The 26,969-nt window shown below is 44.9% G+C and overlaps 2 protein-coding genes across 5 annotated transcripts in view; one reads left to right on the top strand and one right to left on the bottom strand.

Annotated features, from left to right (window-relative positions):
• PRKCSH (PRKCSH beta subunit of glucosidase II) overlaps nucleotides 1-21,721 on the bottom strand; it is a 31,552-nt gene extending 9,831 nt beyond the window's left edge. For 2 of the 4 annotated variants that reach the window (XM_088658686.1, XM_035140836.3), the window contains exons 1-13: nucleotides 21,633-21,721; nucleotides 19,103-19,219; nucleotides 17,201-17,317; nucleotides 16,029-16,124; nucleotides 15,871-15,928; nucleotides 14,427-14,544; nucleotides 14,026-14,155; nucleotides 12,891-12,975; nucleotides 12,346-12,424; nucleotides 9,944-10,030; nucleotides 9,080-9,235; nucleotides 7,501-7,597; nucleotides 419-488 (exon numbers count right to left, since the gene is read on the bottom strand). In XM_088658686.1, the coding sequence (XP_088514812.1) occupies nucleotides 419-488; nucleotides 7,501-7,597; nucleotides 9,080-9,235; nucleotides 9,944-10,030; nucleotides 12,346-12,424; nucleotides 12,891-12,975; nucleotides 14,026-14,155; nucleotides 14,427-14,544; nucleotides 15,871-15,928; nucleotides 16,029-16,124; nucleotides 17,201-17,317; nucleotides 19,103-19,190 (1,181 nt within the window). In that variant the 5' untranslated portion in view covers nucleotides 19,191-19,219; nucleotides 21,633-21,721. Of the gene's footprint in view, nucleotides 1-418; nucleotides 489-7,500; nucleotides 7,598-9,073; nucleotides 9,236-9,943; nucleotides 10,031-12,345; nucleotides 12,425-12,890; nucleotides 12,976-14,025; nucleotides 14,156-14,426; nucleotides 14,545-15,870; nucleotides 15,929-16,028; nucleotides 16,125-17,200; nucleotides 17,318-19,102; nucleotides 19,220-21,632 lie in introns of all 4 variants that reach the window. The other 2 variants (XM_035140835.3, XM_035140834.3) reach the window with 1 other exon arrangement.
• A 122-nt stretch (nucleotides 21,722-21,843) lies between these two features.
• The window catches only part of ODAD3 (outer dynein arm docking complex subunit 3), a 32,586-nt gene continuing 27,460 nt past the window's right edge, over nucleotides 21,844-26,969 (top strand). Inside the window, exons 1-2 of the mRNA XM_035140838.3 lie at nucleotides 21,844-22,367; nucleotides 26,539-26,660. Of these exons, the coding sequence (XP_034996729.1) occupies nucleotides 22,283-22,367; nucleotides 26,539-26,660 (207 nt within the window). The 5' untranslated portion in view covers nucleotides 21,844-22,282. The remainder of the gene's footprint in view (nucleotides 22,368-26,538; nucleotides 26,661-26,969) is intronic.

Consider the following 26,969-nt stretch of genomic DNA (forward strand, 5'->3'; position numbering starts at 1 on the left):
CCATCTCCCCATACCCTACGCCTGACATCACATATATGACATCAGGCATGAGGCAGGTAAGGACAAAGCTGAACTAAAAAAAAAAGGGGAGGGTGTTTGATGTCAAACAGTCCTTGTAAAGCGTTATGTATAGTGAAGCCCTTGCTCCATGCTCCACCCAGGTTATGCCTTTGCACACATGGCTTGATTTCAAACGGGATGGGGGGCAAAAACATGTCACTGTGACTGAAAGGTGAGAGGCCTTCCCAGCCTGTCAAGCTTGGCTCTGCCAGCAAGACCTGGTCCCCCTAACTCTGATCTAAGGGCTTAACTTACCCTTGCAAGTGACATGGATTCTGTTCCTCTCCGCCCTGCCCCTCCTCCAGAGGGAAGCCCACCCCACCCTTGAGGGGCTGCGGCTGCCAGCCCAAAGCCATACCTGATAGACTCCTCCATTTCTTTCAGGGACTTCTCTACCTCTTCAAACTGCTCTCGGGCCTTCTGGGCAGCTGGAAGACATACAGGAAAGTAAGCCTGGCTGCAAAATTGAATGAAAAAACGTAACTCCCGCCAACTTTTCTGCAGAGTTCGCTTCTTAATTAAAACAGCCCTGCTTAATTAAACCAATCTAACCCCACAGGGACGTGGGTGTTGCTGTGGTCTAAACCACGGAGCCTCTTGGGCTTGTTGATCAGAAGGTCGGCGGTTTGAATCCCCGCGACGGGGTGAGCTCCTGTTGCTCTGTCCCAGCTCCTGCCAACCTAGCAATTCGAAAGCACTCCAAAAAGTGCAAGTAGGTAGATAAACAGGTACTGCTCCGGCGGGAAGGTAAATGCTGTTTCCGTGCGCTGCTCTGGTTTCGGTGTTCCGTTGCGCCAGAAGAGGCTTAGTCATCCTGGCCACTTGACCAGGAAAAAGTGTCTGCGGAGCGGACAAACGCCAGCTCCCTTGGCCTGTAAAGCGAGATGAGCGCCACAACCCCAGAGTCGTTCGCGACTGGACTTAACTGTGAGGGGTCCTTTACGTTTACCTTTTTAACCCCATAGCAATTCTGCAAGGTGTAAATTAGGACCCTACAAGGCCTGTAAACAACCCACTACAGCAAGCTTCAGCAAACTGTACAGCAGCCATGATGGACAAAAGTGGATGAAGAGAATGGAAAGATTCAACTCTGGGCCACTCATGTGCAAGCTGCTGGGAGCTGTTCAGCTGATTCTCAGTGGCAGACATATGAGTCCCTGGCATCTTGCATGACAGTTAGATGAAATACGAGGTCATACTATCAGCATAAATAGGATGCCATTTGCCTTTTAAAACTTTCCCCCACATGGTAATCCATGCTTTCTCTCTTATATTGGTTCCCCTAAGTATGTCATGAAACTGACCCATCCTCCTGACCCGGCTACTGATCAATATAAAAGGTGTTCCAAGGAATCTCTCTATCCAAACTCTACCTCATGTGCTCAGCTGAAGGCCACAGGATCCTGGCCCATAGCTTTGGATGGCTAACTATGACCTTTATATCAGAATGCCAACATGCTTGGGGAGATCAGAAATTCTGTTCAACAACTAGATGATTTGGGGGAAATCAGAAGGAGGGTAAATAGAACTCTGATGGATAATGCTATTCCTATACAATTTGCAATCTATAATGTATTCTAAATTGCCATGTTGTACTGTTTCAGGGTTATTTTCTTTCCTTCTGGAAAATATTATCTTCCGTATGAAGATAATACGGCTTACATGAAGCACTGTGCACCAATAAACCAATTAAGATGCATTTCAGCTACAATCTTGAGTTTAAGGCCTTTCATCACTAGCTGTGCTTTACTGAGCGGCTATTGAATACTGGTAAGTATGAACCCAGATTAGAGGGCCCAGTTAACTGTGCCATGACTAGAAATTGAACAGACAATGCAGAGGAGGGTAACAGAATAGCACAATGCAAAGGCACAGTAAAATATATCGCCAAGGACAAATGCTCCACAATAAGGAGCATAGACAAGCAGACAAATATAGAAGTAAGTCTTTTTCTTTACAATCACACACATATTTGATAGAAGTAGCATCAATTCGTAAGTCAACACCTGGCTCGGGGGTTGCATAACTAGTTAGCATGCCAAAGTCTCGTTTGTTATCTGAATTAACCAGACAAATCGCTCCATCCAACTAAGAATGGCCATGCACATGGGAAAGCTTGCCTGGCCCAGACACAGAAAGGATTGACAGATCGATAGTTCTTTCTCGATTCTGCGGGTGCTGGTGCATGGCTGCTCTTAGTTGGTGGAGAGATTTGTCTGGTTAATTCCAATAACGAACGAGACTCTGGCACGCTAACTAGTTATGTGATGCCCGAGACAGGTGTTGACTTATGAGTTGATGTTACTTCTATCAAATACACGAGTGATTGTAAAGAAAGAGACTACAGTACTTCTATATTTGTCTGCTTGTCTATACATCTTATTGTGGGTGACTGGAAATTGGCCAGGTAAGTGATTGCTTGGTATCAAATTAATACCAAGTTGGCTAGTATTCATTCCATTTTATAGGAGAACCCAGACTGAGAGCAGGACTTAAGAGATCTGAACTGCACCAGTGAGGCCCAGATTTCTACCAGCTGCACTGCATGGCTTTCCCCTTGCAAGGACATTAGCTCTTCGCCTAGGGAATCTAGTTGGCTTGCAAGTAACCAGCACAGAGAAGCCTTTCACATATATGAAATGGGAGATGCTCTGGAAATTCAACAGCAGCAGCAATAAATGGCGAAAAAGCGACTGACTTCAACACTGGGCCCTGTCCAAAGGAAGGGGAGAACGCAAGAAATGATGGATCTGTGGCTCAAATTCAGTCTATTAATAGCTACCTAAAAGGGCCATTTCCTTCTTACTGCAGACCACGAGCTAACCACTGGCCTTCCGGGACACAGCTTAAGAGCAGTGCAGGAGATGCCACTCATATCTGCCCTCTGCAGAGAGGAATGAAGCCATGGAGCACAAGAATTTGTAGTGACCTTGCTACCCAGGAATTTTCTTTATATTATTATTATTATAGTGGTGCCTTGGTTTGCATACGTTTTGGATTACAAACATGTCAAACCCAGAAGTGTGTGTCCCGGTTTGCCACCTTTTTTAAAAATTATTACAACCCCCCATTTTTTGTTTACGAACAATTTTCTTTTTTGGAGGCACCATTTGTGAAAGCGCGCCCTGGGTTACAACCTATTTTGGTTTACAAACGGACCCGCGGAACGGATTATGGTTGTAAACCAAGGTATTATAATTATTAAGATTTTCTACCCAGCATTTCAATCGACATGATTCTTGGGATGGTTCATAACAAAATAAAAATCCAAAACTATTTTTAAAAATCCAGTGCACATTTCTTTTTATCTATTGTGCCTATCTGAGAGCCTGCAGGTGCATACTAGCTTATATTTTAATCACTATACAGCACCTTAGTGATAAATACCGGTAGCAGCAACAATGGATATCAACAATGCACACCAACAGCATAACCCAGCAAAGAACAGAGGAAAAAAGAACCACAATCCAATCTATAAAAAAAATTTTTTTGGGGGGGGGAGGGAAGATGCCTGCTTCCTCACCTCTGATGGGAGACCTAGAAAAGGTCCTGCAAGACAGATCTTAACACAAGGAGCAGTTTCATCAGGGAGAAGGGGTCCTAATCATTAGGAAAGGACATGCTCACTCACGAGTAGTTTGGCAGTGGAACAAACTACTCAGAGTCTCCTGCAATTTTTAATTGTTTTTTTTTTTACAGTATCTCATTTGCGGCTGTGAAGTCTTCACCACTGACTGACTGAGCTGGTGTGGTGAAAAAAGAAGAATGCCCAGTTGCTCAGGGGATTCAGCATGCTCTCCCAAGCTATTTGTTTGTCTGGAATTGGAGTTTGTCATGCCAAGAACCAAGAAGCCACCCCAGAGCGTATGACAATGAGCTGAGGAAAAGGGCTGGGGAGAAAAGGCACTGAGAGAACAACTCTATAGTATCTCATGTCCAGGGAGGCCTGTATGACGGGACGGAGGGGAAGAAGGGAAGAGGAAAAAGAATACCAAGCAGGCTGGTCAAGAGACAGAGCAGCTACAGGAAGTGAGACAAAATAAAAGACAGGAACCTGGGGGAACAATGGTAAGTGGTGGAGAGACATGGAGTTGAAAGGAAAAACCAAGGGGGTATTAGGACTGAGATTGCGCAGGAAGAAAATGGGAGAGCCAGAGGAGCGGCGTCCAGGGAACAGGAGACACTGGGTTGCTAGAGCTGGAGAGAATGCCTGCGCCAGGGGTGGCCAACATGGTGCCCTCCAGATGTTGCTGGGCAAGTTACAGAGCTGACACTTCTAGGCCTGATGGGAGTTGTAGTCCAACATCTGGAAAGCACTGTATTGGCTACCTATGATCTAGAGCTAGTTGAATTCTGCCAGCTGCAGCTTCTTACAGTCACTGCAACATTGCTACAAGGTCCATTAAACTGTGGTGGGAGCAGAGAATAGGTGGTCAATAACACATACGGATTTGAAACAGCCAGTCAATTCCTAGGCTGTGGACTTTAATTTTTGTTTTCAGCAGGTTTTTAATCAGAAACTAGGATTGCTTATCCAGATCAAGGCTTTCAAACGGTCTCACTCCTTTTTCTTAATCCAGCCTCTCAAGAGCAGAGCTATTCAATCCACTTCTCTCCAATAATACCAATGTGCATCCACCAGAAAATTGCTTTTGTCTATTAAACAAAAGAGGGAGAAGAAAAGAGCAACCCAAACTGTTGCTGTTTATATGCCTGGACTGCACCATGCATCAGTGACTCCCTTCTGTTCAAAAAGCTACTCTTCCTCTACTGGGGGAAAAGCTTGCTGGCTCTGGAATCCCATCTCATGGCTAAGATCTCCCCTCGATTGCACCAACATTTTTTTTAATCTTTCAGTTTAGAATAAAATATGCCCATATATCTGTAAAAGTTGCCCCAGAGTTTCAACCCCGAGTAGCTCCTTACAAGGGTTGGGAGGATAAGGAGAAAAATGCGTTCTCGTTTTGTATTTTTGTTGTGAACTGCCCTGTGATCTTCAAAGGAGGGGCGCTATACAAATTTAATTAAAATTAACTAAAACAACAACAACAAATTTAGCACACCTCTCTGGAAGAATTTATACAAAATAATGGGAATCTGGGATGCACCACCACTACCACCTAGTGGCTATCAACTGAAAACTGCCCATACATCTCAGGTATATGTCACTGTCCACTCCCCAACTAGCTGGAATTACTGAAAAGCAGGATGGAATCGTTTCAGTACCTATAACTAATGCAAAGGGGAGGAAAGGCAAATCAGAAGTTAGGCAAACAAACATGTCATAATCCCATACCCATACTGTGCGTTCTGATGGCTCTCCACTGCTGCAAGGAGAAAACCACAAACAGAGCGCCCCCCCCCCTTTAGCCCACACGAGCCGCTTCAAATAGCAAGTCCGGCCTATTGATTGCCTTTTGCTTCATGGACATTAGATATCTGAGAAATGGTGCCTGCTTAGCAATGCTAATGGCGGTGATCTATTCGGATGGCGCACGTTCCCAGAACACAAAGTGCAGACATGCCTTTGGCTGCCCAGTTCATTTCATTACAGCTATAAAAACAGCTTTTGGCTACGTCTGGTACATTTTGACAAGCTCCATTCTACAGCATCGACAGATCCTGCTTGGAAACTGGGCGGACTTGGAAGAATCTCTCAAGCACCCTGGGTCAACTTGGTCTGCTGTTCCTTTAAGCCCCAGCCTACATTTCAGCAACAGTACAAAAAACAAAAAAACAAAGCTCCACCTTCCCAGGCTTATTGAAAAAGGTGCCACTGCATAGCTTTGGGTAAACTCAATCTTCCAAAAGACCAAGCACACCTGGGTCACTTGGAAAAGAGAGCTTCACATTAAAGTAAAATATGATGCTGAAGTGCAGGTTGGTGAACCTTTTTCAGCCAGAGCCACCTGAACAACCTTGTGGGTTCTTTTTTTTGGGGGGGGGGGGAATCTCCATCTCTCCATCCAAGCAGGCAAGAGGTATTCTGAACAGTACAAGGTCACATTCTGTTTAGGCAGAGAAGAGGGGCCTTGGGAGGAGGAGTGGCCTGCAGAGAATCCTAAGGGCCAGATAAAGAGGCCTTGGAGGGCCGGAGGTCATCGCACCGCTGCTGAAGAAGTTAGATCACCTCACTGGGGTACCAAAGGCTTGGAAAGCCACATGAATTCAGGAGTAGAAACTGGAGGTGTGGCTACATGGCATCTATCTGGAAAGAACTTACTGGAACACTAAACACAAACATCCTCCTCCCCCCGCTGCCCCGTGCTATATTTAGACTCAAGGTGATGCTAAAGTGTCTTTGCCCTTTCCATCGACGTGACTCAACTTTTCCCAACAGAGCAAAAATGGTCAAGCGATGCAACAATTTAAAAAGATTCTACTCCAACGTTCAAATACAGACTTTTTTTTTTTGAAAAATCAATACACACTGAATATACAGCATGGAGAGTAGCCAAAAGGGTGCGCTGTGGAAATTCTTGAGTACAGCAAACGAAACACATAACTACATGTTCACATCTGGGTCTGTCCCTCTCCCTTTCTTTGGTGCCATGCAGAAAGTTTGTATGGTGCCCATTTCTCACCCACGAGGCACTAGATGGTTCCATGACAGGATTAAACCACTCATCTCACCCCCAATGTAGAGAAATAAGGCTATCAGTGGCTAAAAGCCATGATGGCTATACGCCGCTTCCACTGTTGGAGAGAGTATTCTTCTGAATACCAGGTGCTTGGTATTGCAAGTGCGGAGAGTTGCTCTTGTGCTCTGGTCCTGCATGCAGGTTTTCTCATGGGCATCTGGTTGGCCACTGCAGGAACAGGATGCTAGACTGATCCAGCAGGGCTCTCACGTTCTAAGAGGAGCTTGTTGCCCCATCTTGACTTCACACCTCTCCTTCTCATGTTCAGATACTTGTTAAAGCGAGCAGCTACCTATAAACTCCTGCTTGCCTCACTGACTACTGTGTGGGAAGAATGCTCTAAGCAATCAGGACATGACCAGTTATCAGCATCAAGTGTTCATGGGACAAGGTCAACTGGATCAATTACCTTCCTTGCATGATAAAAAGAAATATTGAACAGCTCTGATTTTTCCCCAGAACTTTCTCAAAACAAGGCAGCTCCGCTTTTCAGCCATGTGTTAAAAGCTGCAGCTCACCTCCTCTTGGAGCAAATGGCTTTTGTTTTCTGACCCGGTAGAACATCGATCTTGCTTGAAGCTCATAAGCCTCTTTATGGCATTTATTTGAACAGAAAGCAAGCAAGAAAGCAGTAACTTTCTTTTGTACCATTGCTAGATGACTCCACTTGGACTTGACCCCTTTCGGAAAATAGCTCTCCATTTTCTACACAGCAAAGTTCACAGACAGGCCTGCACGTACTAAAGACAATCATGGTGTTTCCTGCATTTGAAAGGATGCTCTCTAAAGAATAGCTTACCTTCAATGAGAGCTTGTGTGGCTTCATCATAAGGGGGCATCTTCTCCAGTTCATCTTCTGACGCCTTGACATCTGACGATGGCTTGGGGGAAGGGGCCTGCGAAGACATTGAGGCAGCAGGTGCCCATCGTCACTTTCAGTTCAAAAAGCAGCCCGCATAGACCATAAACTAGAGGGGAAGAGGAGCCTGGGAGAAACTGACAAGCAGGGACTGGCCATGCTTCACACCCTGAATGATTTTGTGTGACTGAAATGCGCCCAGAAGGGAATGCAGCCCTAAGGCTGAGGAAGGTTCTCCATCTCTGCTTTGGAGGATAAGAGGGGCTCAGAGGGAGCGAGACAAACAGAGGACCCGCGTTGAACTCTCATGTGCTTCCTAATGTTAAGCAACAGCATGTGTGAAACTGTAGAATTAGCAACTTGCCATTCTTATTACACCAGGCATAGCAATTTGTCAGGCTTGAATATTCCACCCTATCCCAAGATCAGCAAAAAGCTCTGGAGGGGACGAGCCCCTGCTAGCAGCATGGCTACTTTTCCACTCACCCTCTATAGCAGTGTTAGAAACTGAGATATGAAAGCCAGGAGCTAAATGGCACCTTAAACCTGGGCTAAATGGCACCTTAAACCTTGTTATGGGCACAACAATGGAATGTCTAGCCACGCTTTTCTTATAACAAGAATGCAAAGCTGAAAATGAACAAACTGCAGCTAAAATATTATGTTCATTTCCCACATGGTATAGTCCAGGGGTGGCCACCTCCCAAGAGACTCTGATCTACTCACAGAGTTAAAAACTGGGAGTGATCTACCCCCTTTTGGGGGGTTCAGGTCAAAGCTGTTGAGTTTTTTTAAGGAAGGGAAGCCCTGTTTTTTGGGGTTTAGGTCAAACTTGTTGAGCTTCTTTTAGGAGGGAGGGAGGCCCATTTTTGTTTAGGGCTTCAGGTCATAGTTCAGCTTTTTTTTAGGGAGGAGGAAAATTTTGGGTGAGCTTTTTTTAGGGGTGCCAATGATCTAGCAGTGATCTACCACAGACATCCAGTGATCTACTGGTAGATCACAATCTACCTGTTGGACGTGCCTGGTATAGTCCATCCCCTGCTGACCCACCCCTTAATATTCTTAAGAGGGTATCTTCTCCAGTCTTCAGAGAGTAGCTGGAAGTGGGGAGGCAGAAAAAGGTCCTCCTTTCCTTCCAACACTGCAGTTTTAATCCGAAATCTTAGCAGTACTGCGCCCAGAGCTCAGAAACTGCTCACGCTAATGAAATCCCCTGTCTCAAAATGTGCCTGGAACAATGGGAGTTCCGAACACTGCTCTTTGCGTCAAAATTCTTTACTCAACGCCACTCCCTCAACACCTTGCTCCATGAGCAGCTCCTCTCAAGTGAAACATACATGCAAATATTGTGTTCAGAATAAAGTGTGCTAAAAATAAAAACACATCTGAATATATTTTCCTATGGTGTGTGTGATCTTGAATGCAAAATTTAAGTTAGGAGAGGGGGTCAGGGGAGGAGAATATCCCTGTATACTGTATTTCAGTTGTAGACTCCTGAAACTCAGTTTAGTACCTTCACCTCCTCATCAATGCCGTCTTCCTCAGGTTCTTCATCTTCATCCTCCTCCTCGTCATAATCCTCATCAGGAGGTAACGGGTCCACGTGGGCATCGGGCTGAGTACCTGGCTCTTCATCTGATGGGCCTTTTGGTGGGGGTTGTGCATCAACCAAGCTCTGGAGTGGGAAAAGTTGGGGTTAGCCCATCTTGTAACTCACTGCTACCCTTAGTTAGCAACCTTTTTTTTTTTTGAAATTCTTGAGGAGCAAGGGAGAGTGGATCCCATGGATGTCACTCAGAAACTCCCAGAGCAAAATGGCCTGCCTTTCCATGAAAGATCCACGTCTCCAGTAGCTGCAGATGGAGCCATGATTAATGCCTGCCAAGATGCTTCTAATTCTGCAGCCCAAACAGTTCTGCCAAATGCGCCAGTCTACTTATGCTTACCATTCATGTCATGCCTTTCTAACCAACTAAGAATTCAAAGCCGCATATAATATACCAATACGGCATAATTTATACTGTGTAACCTAGGCTCCTTCAGGAAGGATGGGTGGCATATAAATTGAATACATAATAAATGTGAAACCACCACAGAATTTTTTCAGAACATATTGACTAGTCCGGAAAAGTAATGTACAAAATTAAGAGTTGATGTAATAATAATATAATAATTTTATTATTTGTACCCTGCCCATCTGGCTGGGTCTTCCCAGCCACTCTGGGCGGCTTCCAACAAAGATTAAAATACATTTAAGAAGTACAGCAATGGCATCAAGCCAAGCATGGAAAAAAACTGTTTCAGATATCAATTCCCCAGAAAAGGTCATTCAAACTACTGTACTTGGATCTGTGGTAGAGAAAGACAAGGTTGGCACACTGACCTCTGGTCTGTACTTCTCCTTGATCGCGGCCCACACAGTGTCCTGGAATCTGGCCACATCCGCCTGCAAGGAATTGTCCAGTAAAGTCTGAAAGAACAGGAAAACTGTATTTATACACAGCTGCATATGTCCCAGGGCTAACCCATAGTTCAAATTAATTAGCAATGCACTTTATCAGTCAAGTAGTCACCCTCCTGCTCCACACAATGGTGATAGATTTTGAAAAGGCAAGAGGGTAGCATTTCTTTCAAGCAAGCCAGACGGTGCAAGATCATTTTTTCTAAGAAACATTTTAAAAAAAAACAGACCCTGCTCTTTCAGCAAGTGACACCCCTTAAACAAGGGGTGGGCAGAAGCTGTATTTGCATCCACAGTACTGGTAGATTGCTGGGTGATTTGCAGTAGATGGGCAAGGATTTCTGAGTCCCAGCAACAAAATGACATACACATACCCCGCCGCTCTGCCCTAAATAATGCTGCTGAAATTAAGAAAGCTTAGAATAACCAAAAGTGAGTATGAAAAGACTGTACGCACCATTCAACTTTAGTATGAAAGAACAAAAATTCTGAGCCCAGGAATTTGTTTAAGTGTATGTCTTTTGCACCTGGCTTCAGCTGGGGGCTTACGGGATTTTGGTAAAAATGACAACGAAACAAGATTCTGCAAGCCGGAGATCTGCTCACTCCTGATCTAAACCAATGAAACAGTGAGTTCCCTAAGTTAACTATGAATTGTGTGAAGAGGTACCCTTCTCTCTGCCAATCACTTTTGGGGGAAGAACCTCATTTGTGATGCTCTCAACCATGCAGCTCTACAGAACTAAGAACACAGATTGGGAGGATTTCCACAGTCTCTTCCATAGCCTTGATGAGCTCCCTTGGGATGAAGAAATGATGTAAAATAATAGTTCAGCAGCCAGCAAGAAGAGCCTAAAAAGCACACTCTCGAAGTAGAGCAGGTTCAGTGTTACTGCCACCTTGTGGACACCTTCGCGCAAATAAATAAATCACACACTAGTAAAAAAGAAAAAGACTAAAGTTCAAATAGAAAGATTTTATCCCATGGGCTAATTTCCTTAAACATACATGCCTTAGATTTGTTTTTCTTGATGCACTTTAAATTTGAATCTGTTTGAAACCTACATGTAAACTGTCCGAATCTGATAGCAATGGGAAGACAGGATTCTACAACTTCAAGCTTCTAATTCGGCAAATGGGATAAATACACATGGATTTGTGATTAGTACTTTTCTCCTTTTGCAAGTACTATAAATATTCCAAAAGGTTGAGATATGTGAAAACTGGTCTGGCAGGGCTGAGGAAAAGTGATATATTGGAAAGGGGCAAGTGCTTAGTGATTGCTGCATAACTAGGAAACTCCCTTCTTCTCTAGCAGACTTAGTCATCCCCCCCCCCCAGCCAAAATGGCACAGAAGACCCCCTTGTAGCATTGCACTGTAAAGCAACTGAGTTTTCATGTCAGGAGGGAGAGAAAATGGAGCTTCTAAGGCACTTATGGGATATCTTTTTACAAAGGATTCTAGCTTTCGCTTAAAAGTGTGCACCTCTCGTCACTGGGGCTAAAAAGGTGGAAGGAAAATGAAGATTGCACTTTACAGTGTACAGTGGAACCTCGGGTTGTGGGCGTAATCCGTGACGGAGGCACGTCCGCAACCCGCAGCGTTTGTAACCTGCAGCGCTGCGTCTGCGCGCAACACAATTTGGGGCTTCTGCGCATGTGGGAAACCTGGAAGTAACCCTTTCCGGTACTTCCGGGTTTCCCGCGGTCCGTAACCTGAAAACGCGTAACCTGAAGCGTCTGTAACCCGAGGTACCACTGTACAAGAAGAGAGAAACAGAAGTCAAAAAGTAAGACTTTGGATAGACACCACTGCAATAAAGGTTCAAGTATTATTATTTATTGAATTTATATACTGCCCTATACCCGGAGGTCTTGGGCCAGTACTGTTAAGAAAAGATCCAAGAAAAATCTGACAAAGGAAGTGAGCTATTGAGCACACATAGGACATATTGGGAATGGCTGGAAAACGGTAAAATAAAGCAGTGTGTCTTCGGTAGAATGCCTATTGAAATCTTCCCCCACCCCAGCAAGTGACTTTGAACCAATACCCGGGGGTTGGGGGGGTTCATAGCCTGGCAGTATTTGGACACTCTGGTTTGATCTACAACTTTGTCTGCTCCCAGACTCCAGCCCTACTCCAAGTGTCAAGTGGTCTCATCTTAACCTAGCTTTTGGTGGGAGAGGGGAAAGAACCGCAAAGCACAGGAAGTGCATGAAAGCAGAAGGCCTACCAGAAAGAATGAAGGATAACCATGAACAGCTGTTTTTGCTTGCATGAGAAGAAAAGCCCCCCTTTACAAGTGCACATTCCCCACCATACCTGGGCTTCCGATTCTGAAAGGATCCCATCGCCATCTGCATCTAGCTCAGGGTGCGTCTGGAGCTCAGCAACAGATATCCTGAAGGCACAGGAGGGCAATTAGGGTACTAGCCATGCCTTTCACAACTCTGCATACACAAAAACTGATATAGCAGTCCCTGTGGCATGTGCACTCCCAGGTTCCTAGCTTTCATTTTAGGGGAAAGAGCACGTTTTTAGCCCTCATTATTGCTAGAAGACTTAAAGGATCACTTAGGGATGCTTTTAATTAACAGGGTATCTTGGGATTGGGTTTGTGCCCTCTCACCAGTTTGAAACATCTTACAGACAATTAATGCTTCCTGAGCCCAACATGGCCCTTGAGATGGTAGCAATAAGTGCTCCTCTACTCCAAATAAATACAGGAATAGTGAAGTGCGAGAATTTGACGTCGGGACACAAAGGGATCAGCAGCTGGATCAACATCTGTCCTGCCACATGCCTTTGACCACAGATCAGAGTGTCTGTGAACAAGCTACTGAAAGGGGGAATAATTTCAGACTCACACTCCATCTCCATCATCATCCAGCTCCTGAAAGGCTTCTTCTGCTTTGGCTTGATCCCGCACTGCTCTTTCAGCCGCTTTCTGTTCTGTTGCAAAGAGGGCAAATAACAAGTTCCATTCATTTATTCAAAAAAACCAAAATAACTTCCCTGCATAACTTCTAAAGTCATATTCTCTCTATAACTAGGAGAACAGCTTTAGGATTTCTGTGCACCTCAAATCCTGCCCCCAAAGCCCGCATTCCAAAGAAACAATAAGGTGGACACACATGTATTAAAAGCTAGAACCCTGCAGACTTATTTCCCTGCTAAATACAGTCTTTGAGAACCGCCAAGAAAACACATCCTATCCATGCCCTAACAGAAAAAAGGAATAGTCATGCCCAACGTATATTCTGCTTATTTTTCATTTCAAATTCATTCTCAACACATGGCAACGTACAAAGATGAAAAACAATTTAAGTGGCTTGATGACTACCCGAGAACTGTGCAGCTCCCTCTTCCTGAAGGCCTGCCAAACATCTTCCAGAAGTCTTGCAACAGCTTGATATTGGTCTGTTTTTAATTGCCGGCGTTAAGGAGGTGCAGGATAATTTCAATCCGTTTCTGGATGCAGCACTGAGTATTTCACCCAACCATTTCATTGTGCTGCTTTTACCATGCTGAACTGTTAACGTGGCAAACACCCCGAGCCCCTGCAAAAGCTGGGCTTGGAACTAAGAATGCGAGCAGCACAGACAAAGGCACATCCGGCTGCAACTCTAGCACCCCATCTCCCCATCAGCGGCAAGGCAGATACTTCCAGGAAGCCATTCCTGGACATGAGGGTATTAGACACTATGTATCTGAACACAGAGGCTCTGGTTCAGAGCTTATAGCTGCTGAAAACCCACCCAACATAAAATTGTCTAACCACCTATTAAGGTAGGGCTGGGGAATCTGTGTCCACCCGTTTGCTAAGGGACTCCCAACTCCCATCCATCTCAAGCAGCATGGCCAAGGATCAGGGATTCTGGAAGCTGTAATTCAACAACATCTGGAGGGCCACAAGTTCTCCTGCTTTAAAAACGAGGCTATTGGGTGACACAGAGGCTTTCAGTGCCATGAAATCCCCTCGTATGGTAGAAGTGCACTCACCTTCCCAGGCTTTCTGATGGATATCCTTGGCTTCTTTTTCAGGCTTCTCGGCAGCTTCTTTTAGCGACCTCAGAGTCTCCACTTGCTCCTCCACCGACTTCTTGCTCTCCTGTAGCTCAGTGAGCTTTATCTATACGTGTTTGGGGGGGTGGGGAGGAGAGAGAAGAGGTCCTCTCAACAGTCCAAGCCCAAGATGTGCACAGAATCTCCTTGGCTCCCCCACCCACTAGAGCTCACTTCTAATGCCTACCTGAAAAGAGCCATAGTTTGGCTTCTTCAAGTGACTCCAAAATGCTCCTGTGAGAGGAACGATGCCCGGGCTCACGAGCACTTGTGGCAATGGGCACTCTTTGCCTGTATTGTCAGCACAGTGTTTCCACTTCCTAGGCCAGCATCCTCACCTGTTTCTCTTCCTTCCTCTTACTTGCTTCCTTCATCAGGGCCTGCTTGATTTCGAAGCCTTCTCTGGCCACTTCAGCCATCTGCTTTAGTGCCTCCCGCTCCTTTCGGCCCATTTCTCTGCACAGGGGAAGGAAAGAGACAGCTGGAGCTGAGCCCCAAAGACACCTTCCACCCACAGCACCAGCCAGTGCAGCAAGAGAGACCCTAATCTAGAAGAGGTGGGGAGCAAGCTTTTTTCAGGCACGGAGTATATGGCAGGAAATGGCAGCACAGCAGCAAGCTACAACCCAGGCAATGTCAATGATGACCAACTTGGGCTGTGCAGCCAGAGGCAGTGCTCACATTAAGACACACAATGCAGGTCCTCTTAGTCTGAATAACTCCATATTCATAAAAGTTTGCAGAATGATGTGACAGCAGGACAAGAGCTATTAGTATGACTACAAATATGACTACTCTGCCCCATTTATTTTGTGAATTTATTACAGAGTTATTAGTCTTCAAATACATTTTCAGGACAGCTTACAGTAAAAGGTTAAAAAGAAACCCTAAAATAACAAATATATCAAAATAAACTAAAAATAGCATTAAAATAATCATTGGAAAATACTGCATCAAAGTATTTCAGAATCTCTACCCCTGCAAACCCATACAGCTACCGCCCCCTTTTTTCTTTCATGATATTTACAAACATCAAGATCAATATAATACAATACAGAATGTAGGACCGCATTATGTTTAGCCAGCACCGATGACAAACACATGAAAAGAAGTTATCAGGGGAATGAAGAATTGTTACCTCTCTCTCTGTCTTTAAAAGTGAAAACTTGCATTGCACAAGAAGATAAAGTTTCTGGTGCTTTCATGCATTTTTAAAAAATTTTAAATTAATTTATATTTTGGAGTTTGGTTTTAGCTGGCATCATTATTTTGCAGCTGCATATTTTTCTGGTGGTCATGTTTGAAATGTTCTGTTGTGAGCTGTACTGGACCCAAATATGGCACAGACAGGCCAGGAACATACTTAAAAAACCCAAACACCTACAACCTACAGCACAGCAATTGGCTGTAGCCACCGAAAAGCTGAGACATTCTATTATGCAAGATAATACAGTGAACTATCAATAAAATTTGCCTTTTAAAATGTCTCCAATTGATTAAGGCTGAGTTGGTGTTCTGTTTTTAATATTGAGATTTATTATTGTAGCGTCCTGTAATTAAACAACAGAACTGTTAAGTGGATTTATTTTTTTGAAGATGGGGAGCATCCAAGTTTCCCAGAGGCTGTGCAAAATTATTTGGGGAGCTGCTGCTGCCTGGGACCAAGTGTACATTTATCCTCTTTCCTTTCCTGAACTAGCCCAAACCCAGTCTGGAGCTGCCTTTAAATCAACAGTCCAAGGAGAGGAAAAGCTTCCTGAAAGGATATAGGCCATGCCTTACTTGCACGTGTTTTCACACACGATGCCGCTGTTGTACTCATCTGTTGCATCACAGCAGTCTGAAAGGCAAAAGACAAGGCGAGCCATTAACATTCACTCACTTGGGCTTGGCTGCCCACAGCCCGAAGTCTCCCACCCGCATGAGCTAGCAAAGCTTACCACAAATGCCATCATTGACACGGGAGGAGGGGATGTACTGAGGTCGGTAGCCAGCATTGGAGCAGTGGAAACGGCCACTAGGGCATGCAGCAGTTCCTGGGCAGAGAGATAAGATACTAGCGGATACCATAACAAATTAGATGCTTACAGCTATCTACAAGATCCCAATGTTACCCTTCCCTCCCGCAAATTTTGTGATTTAGGGATAAACTGGCAATGTTGGATTTCCCCATGCTATGAAGTTAGTCACTATGACCACTTTGTCTTGTTTTACCATTATGAAGAGTTGAATTTGCAACAATAAAAAGATTATCCAAAGGTCACTTTCAGTCATACACAAACATAATATTCACACCCAATCTTCCTCATGCTTCAGCTTCTCCCATTAATTCTAAACAGATTGCAGCAAACCTATGTAACATATTCAGACATAACATCTGGTCCAAAAAGCCTTACTCAAAAGTGGCATTAGGACATATCATTTTCACTCTTGACTAACAAATTTAATGTATCAATTTCATCTCTCCCGCTCTCAACTTTCAATGCAGATTCTTGCCAAAGTTGCAAGCAGGAAGACAATACAGATCCATCTCTGTCTCATTTCCCACTAGCAACTTTGCACCTCAGCTGGACCAGGGCCTGCCTATCATTCAGGCATTGCTGATAGCTCAGTTGGTAGAGCGTGAGACTCTTTAATCTCAGGGCCATGGGCTCAAGTCCCACATTGGGCAAAAGATTCCTACATTGCAGGGCGCTGGACTAGATGACTGTTGTGGTCCCTTCCAACTCTACAATTCTATGATTCTATTAAGTGGTATTGTTGTAAGGCAAAAGAACCAACACCCTCCCCCCAAAATCCAGATGCAGATTCCAGAGCCCCCATGGGCAAGTGCTTGTCCCTCTATTGAGTTAGGAACGTCTAATCTGTCCTGATGTCTAATCTAAAAGCTCCCACCCAGCTATGGCTTGTGCTGTCCCTCTCTTCAACTAATATGCTTGCTTTTAATCCGGGCTAAACCTATTCTGCTTTTGCAACTTTGTGCATTTCATGCCTTGTACGTTTTCATACATTCAGGGAACGGGTAACCCCATGAAGTACAGTATTAGCAAGTATCTAATTAAATAAGCAGCAAGGTTCATTAGCAGAGGCAAGGTGTGAGAGTGGGGCTTACCTGGCTCATCTGATCCATCTTTGCAGTCACAGTAATCATCATTGACTCTATCAAAGGCTATTGTTGCTGAGCCATCTAGACAAGTAAATGGCTTTGATTCATCATAGAAGTGATGGCCTGAGAAGGACAGCAAGAGACACTTGGTTCCAAGAACAAAAATTGCAGAATGCAAATACACCAATCTAGAAAGGCATTCAATGCCAACATTCAAGGCACAAGCCAAACAACACAAATTTGGGGTGATGGAGAAAAACAGAACACCAATAGCAATATCATGGCATAGTCTTGTAACATCCCCAGCCACGTATACAATACCAAATCCTTAAACACACTCACTCTCTCTAAATCACCCATGGATAACCATAGTGATGTGGTGGAGAGGGGAAGATTGACATTTGAACTGAGGGAAACTGCAACATTATAGGATGAGTTTGCTTTTTAGAAAGCTTCAAGGAACTGTGTATTCAAAGCCTCTGAAATAATGTTTAGCTGTGAACAGTAGTTTCGACTTTATACAACCTTGTCACTGTTCTACACAAAGAAGGCTGTATTAGGTGCTAGGAAGATTTGTAATCATCTGAGGCTCAGGAGCCATTCATGAAGCATGACTGACCTTTCACAAGCAGACACTAAAACACCATCTTCTCCCCAAAGCCACTACTGGATAACGATTTGACACATTCTGGCAATCCAACTCCTAGAACAGCGTTTCTCAACCGCTGTTCCGCGGCACACTAGTGTGCCGCGAGACGCTGGCTGGTGTGCCGCGACGTGCGGCGACGAGAAGGGCGATTTGCATTGTCACGTGCCTGGCGGCCGCCAATACGCAACACTGACCCGCCGGAAAAGAAGCCGGCTGGGTCACGACGCGGGGCGAGCGCAGCTCTCAACAGCGGGAGGGTGGTTTTAGACAAACTTAAAGAAGCTGGCTGGATGAGCTCAACCTGAAACTTGCTGAGCAAAGGATTGTGCTGGCAGAGAAATAAGCGGCTTGTGAAGCCTTATTACAGGAGATTGCAACCAACACAGCAATTGGCAAGTGTTTCTTACAGTCATAATTATATAGTCAATATAGGGCGGCACAGAGTTAAATTTTTTAACTTTTTTAATGGTGGTGTGCCTCGTGATTTTTTTCATGGAACAAGTGTGCCTTGGCCCAAAAAAGGTTGAGAAACACTGTCCTAGAAAATGCAACCAGTAGTGTAGTGCTTTGCCCTTCAATCAGGGCACCTGCTAATAAGATGAATTCACTTCATAGTTAAACTAGTCCAGAATAGCTACACATTCAGATGCACAGTCTCTTTTCCACCACATGAGGAAGAAACAGCACAAGGGAGGCTTAAATACACTTCAATGTTTCATGTAATGAAAGTCTCAGCATTTTATGCAAAACAGTTCCAATGGGGAGAGGGGAAGAACTGTGGAATCTGAAGAATGAGAATGTGATTACAGACCTCAAGATCAAGTCGCTGGGGCCGCTGCCACTGCCAGGCAAAAGAATTGAGTCTACTCAAAGAATTATGAAAATTAGGAAATGCTTCCAAGTTTAACAGTTTTACCAGAAAGGAACAGCAAGTCGTGAAGAAGACAACCCTTCTCTACAGGAAGTAACTGTGTAAATGTGTGCATAGTTGCAAATGCCAGGACTCTGGGACCGAATGAAGTGCAGAACTAAGAGCAGGAAGCAATGGCAGCCCTAACCCTTGGAGTCCTCCCTCATTCCTCCATTTTTCAACCAGGAAAAACCAAACAGTGAATATACCAAATGTAGGGTTTTGCTAAGAAATGAAAGTGGATTCATAAAATTTATAATACAGACATCTTGTTTCCATTCTCCACATCAACAGAAGGAGTTGCTTGCTGGTGGAACAATGCTTGGCATTTTATCTGCTGGGAACTCACTTGTTAAGGAGACACCCCGTGGGCGCTTCACCTCCACAGGAGATGCTAGGCCCAAAAGCAAGTACAACGACAGGGTAAGCAGCAGCATGATCCACAGGCAAAAGGCAGCAGCAGCTCCTGAAGGAAAGGGAAAAACAAAGGACTGTTGCTACAGAAGTTTCCATGCTAGCAGAAATAGGTGAAGGGGCAAAGATGCAGGATTCTGTCCCCTCCACCCGCAACCCAAAACACAATTCCTTTCACATCTCAAGAACTTAATTTGAATTCAGATATTTTATTTGACAAAGCATGCTCTACAATTTAGAAAATATTCCAGTTTCAAAAAGAAATTTAAACACATTTTATCATCTTTCTCAGGGCTCAAAACTCAGGAGGTGATATTAAGGCAATCTTTTGTTGTTGTTGTTGTTGTTCAGTCGTTTAGTCGTGTCCGACTCTTCGTGACCCCATGGACCATAGCACGCCAGGCACTCCTGTCTTGCACTGCCTCCCGCAATCTTTTAAGTACCTTAAAAGGTGATGCTGTAGTGAATTCTTTTCAACTCCACACAAGACGGGTGCATAAAACATTTTGCACACCTTACTAGAAATTGTATTTTTCCATCACTGGTTTTTAAAAACTACTCCAGTTGTTTTTATTTTGGTGCACCCCCCCCCACCCAAAAAATGCTTCCCATTTTCCAAAGGGGCCACACCCCAAGACCTGGGTCACTGGGGACTGTCAAAACATGAAACAGGATTCTGGGTGGGAATCAACAGGCACCTACTCTGAGTCTCCACAAACATGAGAGCATTTGTTATAGTTGCCATGGGTGGGGCTAATAACCCCATGGAGGAATTGTTTCAGTTTGTTACTATGTTATGTCTGTTTGTGTTTTTATAGAAATTTAATACATAAAGTAAATAAAGGCTTCTCTTTAGAATAGGCCACCTGTTCTGGCAATAACATATACAACTACAGTGGTCCCTCGACTTATGAATTTAATTTGTTCCGAATGCACATTCGTAGGTTGAAAAGTTTGTATGTCGAAAAAAGCAGTTTCCCACGAAAGCGTGCGGCCATTTTTTTCATTCCTAACTCAAAATTTCGTAAGTCGAGGGACCACTGTACTTGCAATGGAAGTCTACATCGCCACTGCCTGCTATTATCTATGCTACAGCTAGCACATAGCACCATCTGTAGGAAAGTCCCAGGTGGCATCTCTATGGAAACTACATGCTCTGGTCTTCAGAGAACATCATTGTCCAATCAGTTGTGGGCTTGAGAAAATAATTGGGTTGGGATCTGAATAAAGAAAAGCAGCACTTTATCCCAGTGCTTTGGAAGAGATGTTCTCTCGTTTGCCAAATCATAGCACAAATGAGTAACTTGCCTCCTATCCTGCATTGGTCTTTCTCTGTGCCTGTCAAAGGACTTGAGGCAGTCAACATTTTGTCCACCATGCTACAACGGCCATTTTTAAAAGGTGAAACTCCATCTTGGGAACCAGGTAGCAAAGCTTTTAATTCTATTGAATGTGTGCATTTCTTTATCACAGCATACCACTTTCCACCTACCTAACAACTGGCCAATTTTATAGCCTGAAATCGAATTTCCCAATTTCTGTCCAAGATAATCTCAGAGAGGTATAAATTAGGAAGTCTGCCCTTTCTGAACAAACTAGCGTTCCAGCATTTGGAGTGCTAAACTCAAACCAACCTTCATTATTATGAAAAATGGAAAGCCCACCTAATATAAAACTGCCCTGGTCCATTTTCCTAAAGCCCTGCTCAGGACCACAATACGTCAAGGACCACCTCTCTCCATGTGAACCACCCCAGACTCTGCGGATCACCATACGAGGCCCTTCTTCATGTCCATCCTTTGAGAAGTATGGAAGGTGGCAACCAAAGCCTGTGGCTCCCTGACTGTAGAATGAGGGTGTCTCGCCTGGTGCCTTCACCAGGAACAAACGTTTCTCTTCAACCAAGCCTTGGGCTGATTCACAATCTATGGTCTTCCAAATGCGGTTATGTTGGGGGGGGGGTTCCACTTGTTTGCTTTATTATGCATTTTATGTTCTCACTGAACCTGGGATCTTGGAACAAAGGGCAACATACAAATCTAATAAATAATGACAATAATACAAGGAGGTGTCTTCACTGGAAACCATCTGTGGCCTTTTAAATTAGGATGGGTTTTTTTGTTTGTTTGTTTGTTTCCGTTTGTTACTATGGTGAATATTTTTGCGTTTTCCTATTGCCGACCTTTAATTCAAAATGATAAGCAATATTTAAAAACACAGAACCACGACAAAAACAGCACGGCACTCCGCACCCCCATTTGAAAGGAGACAAGGTTCTGCAACGTGGCAAGTCTCCGAGAAGCCAAGGCAGGATCAGCCCCGCTCCCAAAGGCAGGTGCAGCGCGACCTGCCCGCCCCACCTCCCACCCCGCGCAGCGGCCCTGGAACTCGCCTTTCCCCGGCTCGTCCTCCAGCGCCCCTCAAGAGCAGCCTCCGGCGCTCTCCCTCCAGGAACCCGCACTCACCTCACAAGCCCAACAGTCTCCCTCACCGACGGGGCGCGGGAATCCTCGCGGAAAAAGGGTCCCAAGTCCAACCGTCCGAGGAAGCGGAAGGGGATGACGGGAACATCCGCTTCGAAGCGCGCGCGCGTGTGGGGGCGTGTATGGCGGAAGCGGCCCCTGTCCCTTTTCCCTCAAGCGCTGTCTCGAGGACTTCCCCTTCCTTGAGGTGCCCATCGCGAGAGTGGCGGAAGTGCGCTTTGCTTGTTCCGCCCTTCAATGGCATTGCCTCATGGGTTTACCTCTATCATAAATGACCTCGTTCCCTTTTTCCCTCCAAAGGGACGACACCAATACCTTTGCTCGCGTTTCCCCGCACGGCGACGGCGAGGCTGGCTACGGATCGATTTCAGCTGCGGCCTAGGAAAAGCGAGACAACTTGACCTTCCTCCCGCCATGCCTTTCGCAGGCCGCTTCCCTCGGCCAATGGGCGCTTTGCATCGGAGGAGCTGGTCGCCATGGAGACGGATGCAGGCGAAAGGATGCAGCTGATGGTCGAGTGAGGGGGAAGCAGCGGGGAAGACAGGGAGGCTTGGGGACGGGGGCGGCGGTCGTGTGAAGGTGGGGAAAGGACGAGCAGCCCCTGCTTGAGGTGGTAGGAGAGATACTCCGCCATGCCAGTGACACAAGCCCTGCAGGGGATTAAGCCCCCCGTCCACGACCAGATTACAGAGCTGCAGAACAAGATACAACTCCTAGGTAAGGGATGCCTGTCTGCCGAGGGGAGAAAGCGTTCGGAAGTGGGCCAGGAGGCATCCCGTATTGAGTAAGGCTGCTTTTCTATGCACACTTACTTGGGAGTAAACATTTACTTATAAGTAAGTGCGCATAATATTGAACTGATTGCAAATTGTCATGCAGGGCCACCACGAGATAGGTGCTAGGTTGACCCGGAAAGTGTTTTTCTGTTCGTCACAGCAATTTTTTTTATTTTTACAAAAGCAACAACTGTGGTGTGCTTTGTATTGGAGAAGGATCATAGCACCTGCCTTTTGTGCAAAAAGCCCTGTGTTCAACCCACGGGGTCTCCAGGTAGGGCTGGGAATAGAAGCTTCCTGAAACCAGATAAAGCCATTTCCAGTCCAAGTAGATAATGGTGAGCAAGATGGACCAATGGTCTGACTTGGGAAGATAGGAAGTTGCCTTATACCCTGTGATGTTGCAATCACTCAGCAAAATCCTCAGGGGAAATATTCCATTGCCTCGTTCCTTTTTGCAACAACCTGTAAATTATGTCATTACAACTATTTTGTTAGTGGGAAGGCAAAAAGGGAAGGGCTCCCTCCTAAAGCTGCCCATGGGGGGAGTGGAACATTACTACCGTGTTTCCCCTTTTTTAAGACGTAGTCATTATATAAGCCATAGCAGGATTTCTAAGCAATTGCGCGATACAAGCCATACCCCGAAAATAAGACATACTGATAGACCCTTCACCCACTAGCAATAACCCCCCTCCCGCCAGCCAACTCCCCCCTTAAAAATCTCTCCCCATTTTGCTGTCGCTCCACAGACACGTATTTCCTTTAAAAGCTTGTAAAAATGCACCGGACAGCCGTAGCTGCTGGCTGCCGAAGCCTTGTGATTTCCCTTCCCCGTTTCTGAGAGCATTTTTTTAAATAAAAAGATCCAAAAATAATTTTTTTAGCCAAGCTGTGTAAGCTCTACTTGGTGAAGGGGAGAAAAGTGGGGTGGGGAGGAGATGAAGGCACGAGGAAGAAAAGAGGGGCGATTGAAGAATGCAAAGGCTGTTTTCCCTTTTAGGGAGAGACCTCCGTGCGCGCGTCTGTCTCTCTCCCCCCCCTGCGTCTCTCTCTCTCTCTCTCTCTCTCTCTCTCTCACACACACACACACACAGCCCACCTCTCGCTTCCCCCCACCTTTCCCTAAATTCCCTTCCATTCAATGCACGTTGATTTCCTCTTAACGGGAATCTCCAGTGTCTGATTGTTGTCTCATTGCTTTTACCGGGCATAAAGCAGCCTTTTAAAAATCCTGCTGCAGTTTTCTTTCTACCTTATGCTGCTTGGTTGTCTGTGGAGCTGCCCCTTTAAGGATTTGTAAGTAGTCTGGATCGCAGTCCTTGCCTTGGGGACTTTTTTTATTTATTAAGGACTTTTTCCTTCGCTGTTTGCAAGCTGCTAAAAGGAGCTGCTAAACGCTGCTTTACACAAAAGTTAAACTGCCGGTCCTAACAACACGTGCTTCCTCACCTCGCTGGCTCAATTGCTTCTCAATTGCTACCATTTACCAAGTCAGCAATCTTAAATGCTGCTTAGCTGGCTTCTTTGTTCTCAGCAGGTAGCTTCTTTGCTATCAGTGATAGCACTGCAAAGTGCTATGTTGTTGGAACTTCAGACAGTCTTGCAGTCTTGGGCAGCTGGCTGGTAGAGATCCTTACTTGCTTTAGGTATAGGCTACTGCTAGGACTGTATCACACAGATAGATTCCATTATACTGGTTTAGATTTAAGAAGCTCCAGTGTAGCAGATTGCTATTAAGTGAGTCCCCACCTTGGAGGAGAGAGAGAGCAGCCCTTCGCGAACATCCCAGGGCCGGGGAGAGAGGGCTGCACCAGGGACGCACACACCTCCCTTCCCTCAGACTCGTAATAAAAATACCAGTAAGACATCCCACCAAAAATAAGCCACCCTGTGGTTTTTTGAGAAAAAAAAGTAATAAGACGGTGTCTTAAAAAGGGGGAAACATGGTAGTAGCCCACTCACTTTTATCTACTCATTTGTGGTATAAATTATAAAGGGGTGTGGGAACATGAATGTTTGTCAAGCTTCCCTGTTTGAAGGCTTCAGGCTAATTCTTATACACTGCAGATGACCAGACTCCTGCTGTTGCATTTCAGAGCTTTCCCACTTGGATTTCTAACTAACCAGTTGCATGTTGTTGTTGTTGTTGTTATTATTATTATTATTATTATTATTATTATTTATACTTCACCCATCTGGCTGCGTTTCCCCAGGCACTCTGGGTGGCTTCCAACAAAATATTAAAAATGCAATAAAACATCAAACATTAAAAACTTCCCTAATCAGGGCTGCCTTCAGATGTCTTCTAAAAGTCAGATAGTTTTTTATTTTCTTGTCATCTGATGGGGAGGGCATTCCACAGGGCGGGCGCCACTACCAAGAAGGCCCTCTGCCTGGTTCCCTGTAACTTCGCTTCTCGCAGTGAGGGAACCGTGAGAAACTGGCACAGTTCAGCCACTGATGTGGTTTGGGAGAAACACTCTTAAAAATAAATATTGTATGGCACCTTTCCAAAGTTGAAACCATGCTCAAGGTGGCTTACAACATGAAAAGATGTTACATAATTACAAACATAAAGTAGTCATAAACAATAAATAAAACATATGAAAAAGTACACAGCCAAATTGAACAATTTCCACATAAATCGTAATATATAAAAATAAAGATACAAAATAATAATAATATCAGTAATAGCAAATAAACCTTCCTAAAAAATACCCCAGCCCAATAGTCTGTTCAGCAGCCTCAGCTTTTGTAGTTAGCAAGCAGAGTCTTCCAGGACACACAGCCAAGGTGTTGCCTCTTAGGAGCAGCAGAGAGGGAGAATGTGAGAGCATACTGTAGCTGTGACAAATATAGGACTCCTTTGAGTTGTTTATGACTCAATTAGGAGCCACTAATTACCGCCCGGCACGCTTTCTCTAGCGCCTCTGCTCCGTAGACCCGGGCTGGCAGTAAAACACACAGCAGAGTTCTTCTTCTTCTCACACACATCGGAAGCTTGTATAGCCGTTGGATAAAAAGCCTCTTAAGAACACACAGAGTCCAAAGTGTTCTAATAACTACTGGAGTTTATTCTACAGAGAAAATAACAAACAACCTGGTGAGAGCGCAGACATCTTGCGACCGTCTCCCAGGCAAAAACGAAACCAACTGATACACACAGAAACACTTCTAGCACATTCTGTAACATGATATCTTCCTCAGTGGTCAGGTGCTACACAGTACACAGTTAACCCCTTCGGTTACTTGTTACTCCTCACATGTGCTACTGCAAAGTCTAGTTAGATGCTAGGTAAGAAGTGCTAGTTTCATTGGGTTGTATTTAGCACAGCATGTTCTGAGTTCCACTCATACAACAGGACTTCCTTTCTCCACGCACCCCCTAAAATCTGTTCCACATGGTCCCCCCAGTCCTCTAGAGCAGATTTTGGGGGGCCACGGGGCTGCAAAGGAGAGGCAAGTTTATTGGCTCAAGCAAGTTATCTGTTGTGCAAGCAGAACGGCAGCATTGGATATAACCCATTGTACAGTCATACCTTGACTTCCGAAGGCTTCGACTTCCAAAGTTTTCGACTTACGAAGTCGAAGCCTCCGGAAGTCCTCCTGGTGCGCGCGTTCTGCGCCTGCGCCGTAACGGCCCCTCGAGAACCGAAAACCTCAACTTACAAAGACGACTGCGGAATGGATCATCTTCATAGGTCGAGGCACCACTGTAGATGGGGAGGAACTACTGGGAAATATTAAAAAACGCTGTTCTTTTCAGACTAGAGTTATAGAGCAACGCAAAATGCTTGAAACCTCTAAAAGGAGATTGGATTTCCTATAAAAAGAGGCCTTGTATTAAGCCCTTTTTGTCCTTCGTTACACCTGATTTTAGAGAAATACTAAATTCAACTCTCAAAGTATGCCATGTAGTTAAGCATAATTTCTGTCATTTAATTAACTATATAGCCTAATGTAGCTGCCATAATCACATATCTATGAGAGGATATGAAGATGACAAAAAGTTACCCAAATTGGCAACTACTTCAACCAATTTGGCTTTGCTGCTGCTTCTTTGTTTGGATGAGCAATAAGCAGAGCGGTTTTATTTGTACTCATTACAGAAGGTGATCGGAAAGGTTACTATGAGAGCACCCAATGGAACATTAAGAAGAACAAGGAGTCAATTTTGCTACTGAGAAAGGAGAATAAGAAGTTGCACAAAACGTTGGCAGATCTCCTAATGGTGAGCCTCATAGCTATGTTTCCCCCTGTTTCTAGGAAGCAGAAATAATGAGCAGAATTTATGATATCAGCTCATGCTGGCACTCGTCCCAGACCAAGATCTCTTTTCACTCTCAGATAAGGGCCCCAGCTCTACAGTTCCTACTTAGGCACAGTGATTTTTTTCTATAAATATGTTTAGGGGTACTCTCATTTTCCTTCTCATATTGAAATACTGCCCCTCAATTATGCCACACTCAGAGTCACAAAATGTTTAGGGGTATGCGTACCCCTGCGTATCCCCAGAAAAAAAGCACTGCTTAGGCACGAG

This window comes from Zootoca vivipara, chromosome 15, assembly GCF_965207765.1.
Source record: "Zootoca vivipara chromosome 15, rZooViv2.hap1.1, whole genome shotgun sequence".
Lineage (NCBI taxonomy): Eukaryota > Metazoa > Chordata > Lepidosauria > Squamata > Lacertidae > Zootoca > Zootoca vivipara.